The 11205-nt window shown below is 44.1% G+C and overlaps 1 protein-coding gene across 3 annotated transcripts in view; it reads right to left on the reverse strand.

The window, feature by feature from the left end:
* The window catches only part of USP24 (ubiquitin specific peptidase 24), a 63829-nt gene extending 54550 nt beyond the window's left edge, over positions 1-9279 (reverse strand). For all 3 annotated transcript variants that reach the window (XM_040609989.1, XM_040609990.1, XM_040609988.1), the window contains exon 1: positions 8844-9279. In XM_040609989.1, coding sequence (XP_040465923.1) covers positions 8844-9149 — 306 coding nt within the window. In that variant the 5' untranslated portion in view covers positions 9150-9279. The remainder of the gene's footprint in view (positions 1-8843) is intronic.
* Positions 9280-11205: the final 1926 nt, after the last annotated feature.

An 11205-nucleotide genomic window follows, 5' to 3' on the forward strand; every position in this document is an offset into this window, starting at 1 on the left:
GAAACCACCTCCTTCCCCTCAAATAGACAACTTAAGAATGCTGTCTGCCAGTTGATGATGACCTACATCAGGACTATGCAATTCTGGATGAAAAGACTTAATACTGGACTGGCACCTGACATGTTAAGGATTTGTAGGGATATTCTCCAATAATAGAATAGTAAAAAGCAAAAAAAACACTATTCCTGGTGGCCAATTGGTCATCCAAAGATAAACTGCCTAGAAGTCTGTAAGAATCGACCATTTTCTGAGGTAAGAAATCATGGTGCACATCACACATCCTGCAACTATTCTCCCTTCTGCAGCTGACAGACCTTTAACATAATTTTGCATGCCCTCTGATGTATCTCTTATTACACAAAAGCCCTAAATATCCCCCCATTCGAACAGTATTGACTCTTGGCTTATTTTCAAAGTAAGAAAATGCAGTTATGTCTAAACATACACACACAGGCTCCCAAAAGAAATAGCCTCACATGAACAGTCTCAAGCACTGACTCAAGATTCTCACTCCAGGGACCTGGCACCTCCCAGAGCTGTTTGCAAGGCTGAATAAACAAAAATTGTTTAATATCTGATCAATAAAGCATTTTTGAATCTGTAGTATAAAACCTAACACAAAACAAAGATGAGCCCTCACACAAAAAGTAAAATATGAATTAACTTTAATTGCCAAAAGGTCATAGTTCAAAGCTTCAAAATGTATTCCTGCAGTGTTCAGCTGATTAACTCATCAAACACTGTTTAACTAAAGCTGCTGACATTTACCACACCAGTCTGGTCACTTCACATAAAATAACTAGGAGTTTAAGAAAGTGTTTTGATGCTAATTGGCAGTCTTAGTAACGAAATTACAGTCAAATTATGATTTAAATTTGTTAATATGCTTTTGATAGAAGGCTACTAACAGAATTTATTATCACCAGAGCTAAATCACATTATGTGCTCTTGAATCTAGTATAACTTATGAAACAGAACCCCCAAAGTCACGTTTCTTTAAACAAGCAATAGGATCACACTTTCTAAGACACCAGCAGACCAGTTGCCTTCACCTCATGCCTAATAAATAATTTTCACAAAATGACCAGCATTTATAGTCAAGAAAACAGATTTCTGATGCTTCACTGTATTGTTAAAAAAAAGAAGAAACCATATTTTATTACTATGCACCTGCAAACTGGACCAAACATAATTGCTCTGCAAAGCAATAATGAAAAAATAATGCTTAAAGCCAGAATTAGAAGCTAAGAGTTCTAGGTCCACCTTTCAGGTTTTATCACAGATATACTGAGCAATAACAAGGAAATCAATTTTTCAATGCTTCAGCTTCCCCAGCTGTAACGTGACAACAGTAATACTTCCCTCTGTCACAGCACGCTGATGCAGACACTAGCGAATGGTGCAAAGTACTGCAAGATGCTCAGGTGGAGGCAAGGTAAGAGAAATACATCACATACCCATAAAAACAGACAGAGCCCTTCTCTGCTCTCTCATCTATTACGTCCATCAATCTGCGGGAGAAGCTATGAATCCTGAAGTCATGACTTGACAGTCCGTCCACCTGCCAGACTACAGATTAAAGCATCTTTTACTTGCATGCCTGGATGTCAATTCTTTTTTTCTTTTAATTAAATCCTAAAAGGAGGCTATTCTGTCACCTAGAACACACTCACAGGGGTAAGAATTAAAAAGCTTTCAAATAAATCAAAGCTACCACCTTGCACTTACGCTTGAACACACCAAGCATGCCACTGAATGTTTTTAAAAAATATTGTTATATTTTCCATACCTGTAACCTACTTGTTTTTTATAAACTGGTACTCCATGAGCTTAAAGAATTTCTTTAAACTCACATTATGTGGCAGGTGTGGCCAAAATTGAGAAGTATTTCCCAGTTGCCTTTTCTTGCCATCAGATCAAACTCTTTTAACCCACATTACTAGGAGCAAGCTTGGTATCCTGTTATGAATATGACAATATTAGTAAGCCTCAGAAAATAGTGTCATACATAGAATTTCCACGTTTCTTATTTAGCAATAAGAAAACCCACTGTGATTTCCCAAACATTTTACTGACAATCAGACATTTATTTGCAAAGTATAGTAACAGTTTTTAACTGTTTGAAGTCCAAAACAGACACAGCACTGTGCTCTTGCATTTTCATCCCCAGGAAAAAACTCTGCATGCAAAACTTCTGAATATAGCAAGAAGTGCTTTTTGTTATTTACATTCCACTAAGGGAGACACATAGATTTTTTTGTTTGATTCTTTTTACATAGAAATTAAGGTATTTAGGTCAAATTTTTACTATGCACTGCTTCACAGAAGTACATGTGGCCTTGCAATAAGGAAAAATATTAGTATTTCATCATGATAATAAGGACTGAGACCAGTCTATCACTACAGGAAAATAAATCTTATGTTACAGACTCCACCTAACTGAAGCGGATTTGGACTCACCTCACCACGAAGATATCCTAAGAAAAGGATTTATTTATCTAGTGAATGTTCTCTCAAAGTTTTGGACACTGATCTTAACTGAGAGGAGTACAAGTGCACTACAAAGAATGCATGGTGGTAGTTGCCTTCTCAGTAGTTGTAAGGGATTACAACAATTCAACTACAAACCCTGCCACTCCACCTCTCACAACCAAGAACTGTGTAAGACTGGGCCTAAGAACACAACAGGAATTTGAAAAATAAAAATACATTCAGTAAAGCTAGACATTAACCAGGATTAAAAACATTGCTTATACTGGTCTCCCTGATGATGGTGCAATGTTACTAAGCAATATTCCCCAATGTACTTGGCTAGTTGCTCAGAGGTAAACACAGTACTAAGCATTATAACATAACAAAATAATCAAGGCTCTGGAAAAAAAAAAAAGATCACATTTGAATGAAAAGATCAATTTAACCTAAAATAAAAGGAGTATCTTTTCTCTTTTATACTACTGTTACCATAGTATTCAGCAAAATCTGCAGTAGACAGATTTGTTACAACCACTTTTGGCAATGTATCTTTGATAACTAGTTGTAGGCGAGGGAAAGGTCATGGAAAGCACTGTTAAGAATGCCATTCATAAGGAACCAAGGAAAACACACACTTATCTTGCATGTGTTTTCAGTATTGTCTGTGGATATACTTAAAAAACTTACTCTGTTAGTGTAACTACAAAATCCAGAGTTGATACCGTAATTCCTCCCAACCCTTGAGTTTTCATAAGCACAAAACCCCATGCTTATTTCCAAATAACTCAAAATAACTTTGTGCGGTATCAGATAAACATTGTGCTTTAATACAATAAAACAATGAATCACAAATGTTTATTATTTCAGTACTTAATTTTAGGTCAATACTTCTATCTCCCTGTGCCAAAACATCAGGCATTAATAGAGAAGTGATGCAGAAACACTAAAGTATTTAACATTTTAGTGACCAAAGGTCAGGCTCTGGAAGGGAGAATTAATTCAGTAACACTGCTAAACGCTCATCTATACTTCTGTTCTATGGATGCATACTGATGTATAGCGAGACAGAAACTAGAACTGACAAAGCAGCTGACAAAAAGTTTGACATCAAGTTCTACACTGTATAATTACGAAACTGTTATTAACTCATATGAAAAGTCTTTAAATGCCCCACTGGGCATCAGAACAAGAGAAGCCAGAACTGGTGTAAAGCAGTGAGGAGGAAGATCAAGCAGCAAGAAACACACTGGCTTTTTTTAATTAATTTTAATTTGGGCCGTGAAGCATAACTGAAACATACATACCAAAGACTATTCCTATGGCAGCACAAATACATGGGTGGGTTTTTTTTTCCCAAAATAAGAGCTTACAGAAGAAACAGGCACTTCCTCTCTATCTTTGCCCTTCTCATACAAAGAGCTACTGTTCCTTAATCCAAAAGCAATCCAAATGATTTGCTGGAATTAACTTCTAACACTGGCTAATTTGTTTTTATTCTCATTCTTCCTCAGTATTTCACTTCCTTATTAAACAGCTGCCACAGAATAGCACTGTAAACTGGGAAGATGACCAGAAAATGCCTCCAGAGAACATTATACCAAAGACACTTCCTGCCCAGCTGAGAAGTTGGCTATACAGAGTTGTGTCCTACCTCCACTGACCCCAAAGGCATCACCTTCACTGGTGAAACAGGAATTATAAAGTGCTTGTCTCAATCCAAAGCTTACTCTAACAATTACATGGCAATGAGTTCATAAGTTATTTGAAACAAAGCTTACATTTAAAATTAACCAACTGCACCTCTCAGTATTGCCCCTATTTTCTTTAGCTTCATGTAGCATCTCTGTTAGTCTGTGTTATATCAAGAATGAAAACCAGGGTATTTCCTTTCAAAATCCAAGAAATCATTAGCTTAACTAGAATCTAAAAAGAGGTGCTACACCAGGGGCACTAATTTTGGAAAACAGCGATGCTGAAAACCAGGAGTGCTAAAATACTAATTCCACTTGACATTCTGATGGCATCCAGCCAGGGACTCAATGCCAGAATCCACCACAGAGCTTTATTTGATTGCTTAATTGTTTTACAAGGCCAATTCCTAGACAAGCCACACTGTAAAACTTCCACATGAGAATGCCAGAAATACTCACTTTTGCAAAGCTCAACACTACTTACAAGACAGGAGATTGACTTTAAATTTATAAAATTACAGCATGAAATCCATCTCATTTGCTTGAAGGCTAAATACCATTTTTGTCTTTAAATAAATACAGCTCCTTCCATTCAAGGATCAAAAAACTTCACAAGCTAAAACAGAGGTTAAGTTACACACCCACCATGACGAATCGCATCTGTGGTAGAACTGCTTTCAGTACGGAGCGCTAATAATGAGGAGAGATAGGGCTTTGAACACAATAGTTCTGCAGCATGACTAGTGAGAATGTTCCTGGCACTGTTACTACAGTCGCTGTCCTGTTTCTTTTGCAAAACCTCCTTCTCTGAAATCAAACAGCACCTCAAAAGCAACCCTGGACAAATTTTATTATAAACCTTCTCTACTAAAATGTGGCGTATATGAGCTTTTGATCCAGTTCAACTTAAAAAAAAAAAAAAAAAAAAAAGTCAAAAGAGCACATGCTAAAGGAGACAGGAATAGCCAGAAGGTAATATAATCTGTTCATCACAATTTACCCAAAGGGTCATAGTAATGACTCTCAGAAGCTGTTTAAAAACAAATCAAAATTATTTAAGTAAAGGTTATACAAACCATTGTTACATGTTCCATACTTTTAGTGTAAGTGGGTTCCTATCCCTTACCACAATTTTAAGTTCTCTGGTCACAACCCCCGCATTCATTTTAGCCTGCTCACCTCCATCCTATTACTCCCCAACTGGTGAAAGTCAGCACTTGTGGCACTCATGGCAATTCATGGACACACTGACAGACATTGTCATCACAATCATTTATAGACTTATCTTAAATTATAAAGATTTAGTGGCAGTTCATCAGCTTATCTGTCAGTCATATGAAAAGATGAGTATACTATCTTTCCACTCCTACCACTCAGCAAAGAATCTCACCGTAGAAGTCTGTATGTTGCCTAAGGAATAAACATGGATTCTTGCCAAAATGCACTTACCAGATTTACTTCAGCCAATAGACATAAACAGCAGTTATGTCAAACAGGCAAAGTTACCTTTTGCAAAAGCAGGTGATCTCAGCCTGTCAAAGTGGTTTGGTACTACACAGGGTAGAACTTGAAACCAACTGTGAACCTAAAACTGAACTTCTTGATATTTCAGGAAGGCTGCACAAACGAATGTTAAGCCCCCTTTGTACTTTCAAGTTTGCCTGCCCTTTTTCTTTTAATGAGTTAAGCATGGTCATGCTAACAGTACCAACTCCACAAGTGCACCACAGCTATTAACTTAAAATTGAATCAGCTGCACGCTCTTTGGAAGACATTAGCCTGCTGGAACCGAAGTTTTAGCCCTTGTGAAAATGAATTTATGTACAGCTTCATCTCAGGTCTCACACAGAAAGCACAGGGCACATGTCAGGTGAGCTCATAGCAGCTGTCTTGCTGCTGGGCCAATTATTCCAAATTCAGGCTTCTGTAATGCCTCCAGGCACCCCTGAAGATGAGCAGTCTGGACCACTGAAAGAGGACTCACGCTGGTTTTGCCACCTTATCTAAAGAAAACACATCTTTACTAGTATGCTATATATCTAGTTGCTGTGTTATTCTCAAAGAAAACCAACAGACAAGTCTTTCTTTGATCAACACCCTTACTGAACAGAAGGGATTCTAACATTATGTAATAGAAACCAAATAAGCATATGCAAACATAATAGATTCATTACTGATTAGGGAAAATGTAAAATGTTTAATCTTTCATAAATCTATTCTTATATGCATGGTAACTGTACTCAGCCAAAAAAAAGGAATGTAAATAGGAAGTACAGACCTGTTACACACACGTCTTTGAGAATGACTACAGCTTTCCTGTTATTTTTAAGGTAAAAAAAAATAATCTAATCCTGTCTTTTGTTCATGAAGATTACTAGACCAGAAAATTTTATTTAAGGGAAAATTTCTATTAATTGTGCTATTTTGATCTATATGTTCATGTACATTGCTGATATATAAAATCCAAAAATAAAACCGAAAACTTAACATGCCACTACCTCCCCACTAAATAAAAGTTAAAACTGATATTATGATGATGAGGAATACACACTCTTAAGAGTTGTTAGAGAAAGAGATGATACTGAGAGGGAAAAAACCAGAAACAACGTCTGAATTATCACAAGATAGTATGGCGTACAATATGTTTCAACATAATGTATATGCCTACAATGAATAATACAGCTATTAGTGCAATGCCTTTCTGTACAGCTTCATATGTCATAAGCTTGTGCTGAATAGAAAGCTACTTACTGATTAACCACCTAAGTAATAGCTGTATTTATTAAATGTAGTTCTAAATTATATTTGAAGAATAAAAAAACCCAAGAACTGCTCATATATAATTTTTCCCTTTTACAAAATACATGTCAAAAGCTGCTAGGTTGTACTGCAATATGAGACAAATAAGCACAGGCAACAATCCTAAGTCTTAAAAGAGTTTTGCAGGTATAACCCTCACATTACAAAAATACTGCTTTGCATACATGTGCAGTTGACAGATGCTCATATGGAAATGAAGCCAATTACAAAATTGAGGTCTGAATTTATATAAAGTTTCAAGTAACGAGATACTGCAATCCTTCTGAAATGTCTACTTTGTGCAGTCATTTGCCTACATTGAAATGTTTTGGTTTCCCTCCTGTGGGTTAACAAGAACACAAGTAAAAACAAACAAGAACATGAGTGGCAAAGGAAACCATGAAGTGTAAGTTTGATCAGACATACAAGCTGAAATAACAGGGAGAAAAGTCCTCTTAGTCAGAGTTGTCAAAGTGTCATCTGTCATAGGAACAAGAGGGGGGAAAAAAGTGCTTCTCTGGAGTTTACACTGACAGCTTCTCTTGAAATGTCATACTGACAACCCAGATTGTCCCAACCAACACCATATCTGATAGGAAAATCCACCCTCTTGGTGGCTACAGAGATCTGAATGCAAACAAGAACTCTCTTTCACCCCCAACTCTTAAAGACAAAAGTTAGAAATGAGTTCCCTATTGCTTCCACCAGTGAAGTTAAACAGTGACTCCTCTTCTGCAGAGCACACGTGCCATTCCACAAATCACCTTACCCCACAACATACATTATCAGCCTATAGGAGCTAAGGATCTAAACCAGTTAATTCAACGAACAGGATCACGTATCTTTATTCTGCAAGATTGGACTTCAATATACCGAGGCTACAGATACGGGTGATCTGCGCAAGCGTGGCTATGTACAGGAAGATACACACGTGTATTCTTTGTACATATTTATAGATACATACACAACTGTACACAGAAAGATACCACTTCTGGCACTGGAAATCTTCAGGATACTGTTCACTGAATCCTGGGAGGGTACACTAGCTTCCCTGGTTTTATTCACACGTCTAGGTGTCTGCTATCCATCGCCCACTTCTTGAGACAAGAGACCATGCAAGGTGGCCCTCTGGTACCGCCCGGCAGGGCTGTTCTTCAGTTCTCATCCCCATGAGTTCCATAGCCTTTAGCTCTTTCCATATGAGCACTGTGGGAAGTTTTAGAAAAAAAGACCTGGAGGAGGAAAAGGCTTTACAGGTAGCGCTACAAGGCTGTTCTAGGCGGCAGGAAAAGCACCACGAGTGTATCTGCTGGCTGAGCAGTTCAGAGCTGTCGAAAAGGGGGGAAGAGAAAAATGCAGACAAGGAGGAAGGAGAGAATCGGGGAGAGGCTGGTGTTTTCCAGCACTTCACCTACTTCAGGTCTATTTTAGAACACAGCTATAATTTAAGGTATGAGTTAAAGCCTTTGTTTTGAAAATATCCAAGCTCACTGCATTCCTATTTCAGAATTTATGCATAGCTTACCCAAGTAAAACCGTCTGTAAAGTAACACCCAGACCGCACTTTCCCTCACTTGTGCAGTTAGAAAAAAGTACGGTCATTAGTCAGTCGGATTATGCAAGCAGGCACAAGAGGGGCAGAGGGGAAAAAAAACACCCGACGGCAGCCCCGCATTCCTGGAATGCCAAGGGAAAGCCCGGGTGCCCTCCACCTCGCAGCGATCGCAAGGCAAAGCCGCGGCGCGCAGCCCGGGAGCAGCCCAGGCGGCCGCGGCGAAGCCCCGACCCCCGGGGCACCCACCCGAGCGCCAGGCCCCGCCGCCGCCCCCCCCGCACCAGCGGCCCCCAGGCTGACAGGGGGCGGCCCAGGCCGCAGCTCACCTCGGTCTCCACCACTTCGTGGTAGGCGGGCGGCGGGTCGAAGCCACCGCCGCCGCCGCCGCCGTCCCCGTCGCCGCCGCGGGGGCCCTGCCCGCCGGCCGGGGAGCCGTGCCCGCCCGGCGGGCCCTGCCCGCTCTCCATGGGCTCGTAGCCGCCGTAGTGGAGGCCGGGCCGCTCGTTAGTAAGCAGCGCCACAGCCTCGTTGATGTCGTTCTTGGCCAGGCGCAGGGCCTTGCGGATGGCGGCCGCGTCCGAGAAGCCCATGCAGAGCAGCGTGGTCATGTGCTGCTCCTCCTCGCTCTCCATGGCCGCGCCGCGCCGGGCCGGGGGAGAGGGGGGAGGAGGGGGCCGCGAACCGAGGGGCGCCGGGCTCAGGCGCTGCCCGCCCCGCGCGCCGCCATGTTGACGGGAGCGCCTCTCCCCTCAGCCGCCGCCGCGGCGGCCGCCCCCGCCCCCCCGCGCGCGCCCTCACACGCGCGCCCCCCCGCCCCGCCCTACCGCCCGGAAGCGGCGGCGAAGCCCGGCTGGGGAGCGCACGCCGGGACCCGCGTCACGTGACGTGGGGGGCGGTACGGCCCAGGCATGAATGGAACGGAGCGGGGGGGAGGGGGGGCTGTCGGCATAGCGACAGGAGCGGGTAGGCGTGGCTGGGGAGGGCCACGTGAGGGGGAGCGGCGTCGCCCGGGGAATGGGACCCCGGTCGGCGGGGCAGGCCGGGCCTTGGCGGGGCCTGGCGGGGCTGAGGGCCGCTCGTGGGCAGTGGGGCCCGCCAGCGGTGAGCCGAGCCGCTGGTCGTTCGGCCAGTCTCCTCACCGCTGCCCATAGCTCCTCCTTTAATTACGGTGGTGAATAGGTCCCTCAGGGGCACGGCCGGCGGAGCAGTTGCTGGTCCCCACAGCGAGAGACGACAGGCCCGGGGCAGGGGGAGGCCGAGGGAAGGCGGGAAGGGGCTCGCGCAGCCGTCAGCGTCTGTGGTCAGGGAGCGCGCGGCAGGGGCAGGCGACCCCCGAGGTGCCTCGGGGCGGGTTTGTGTCCCCCCCCCGGGGTGCGTCGGGGTGGCTTTCGTTCCCTCACCTCAGGGAGGGTTTCAGAGGGTTTCTGTCCCCTCACCTCGGGGCAGGTTTCTGTCCCCCGAGGCGCTGAGGCGAGGGCTTCTGTCCCCCGAGGGGCTGAGGGGAGGTTTCTGTCCCCCGGGTTCTGTCCCCCGAGGCGCTGATGGGAGGTTTCTGTCCCCCGGGTTTTTGTCCCCCGAGGCGCTGAGGGGAGGGCTTCTGTCCCCCGGGTTCTGTCCCCCGAGGCGCTGAGGGGAGGTTTCTGTCCCCCGGGTTTTTGTCCCCCGAGGCGCTGAGGGGAGGGCTTCTGTCCCCCGGGTTTTGTCCCCCGAGGCGCTGAGGGGAGGTTTCTGTCCCCCGGGTTTTGTCCCCCGAGGCGCTGAGGGGAGGGTTTCTGTCCCCCGGGTTCTGTCCCCCGAGGCGCCGAGGGCAGGGTTTCCTGCGAAGCCCAGTCCTGCCCTGCCTGTGCTCGCTGGCGGCAGCGGGCTGTGGGCCTGGGGCTGGAGCGGCGGGGCGGCCTGCGGGGCCTGCCCGGGCAGCCCTGGGTCACACGAGCGCACTGAGGGGTTGCTGGCTGACTGCAGGCAGAGTGCTGCCCTTCCAGCCTGCTTCTCTGTAGAACTGTGTTCTTCAAGCGTATAACATTGCAAACTGACACAGATCTGTACAAAAGGAAGCAGAGTGCGGTTGGATAGTAAAAGAAAAATAAATATTTAAAACTTGATAGTGCCCACAGCAGAAAATAAGTTGTATCTATTCCTTAAACCCGCTTAGTGAACTCTGGTACTGCATGAAATCAGTAGATCTGGATCTCCTGGCAATCTCCCAGGCAAAATTTATCATCTCATTTTAACGATGTCTTCTCTACATCCAGAGAAGAGGAGGAAACAGATCAAAGATTTGTCAAGATCAGTGCTGGTGTCTGCAAATACGTACTTGTCTTTTAAGGCTTGTGTTTTCTGGCAAACCAATTTGTATTAACAATGGCTGACGTTGCTGAAAGTGCTGGGGTCAGGAATCTAGAAACAGCTGTCTGCAGTCTTGGATACAAATCACATTCAGCATAATGGAAACTATCAAGTGTAGGGGACACTCAACAGTGTTTAGGTGTCTAACCTACCTGAACATTCAAAGCTCATTGTCTCTGCACCTGAGTTTGTCTGTAGAAAGAAAACTGATGGATCTGTCAGTTGGACTGGCAGGGTTTCGAGTTCATTTTTAGATTGCAGTATGCTACCAGTGATCTCATGTTGCTTATATACTGACCCAAAAGGTAATCACAGCTTCTTCATCTTGCTCATTCATCGCTG

This window comes from Falco naumanni, chromosome 11, assembly GCF_017639655.2.
Source record: "Falco naumanni isolate bFalNau1 chromosome 11, bFalNau1.pat, whole genome shotgun sequence".
NCBI lineage: Eukaryota > Metazoa > Chordata > Aves > Falconiformes > Falconidae > Falco > Falco naumanni.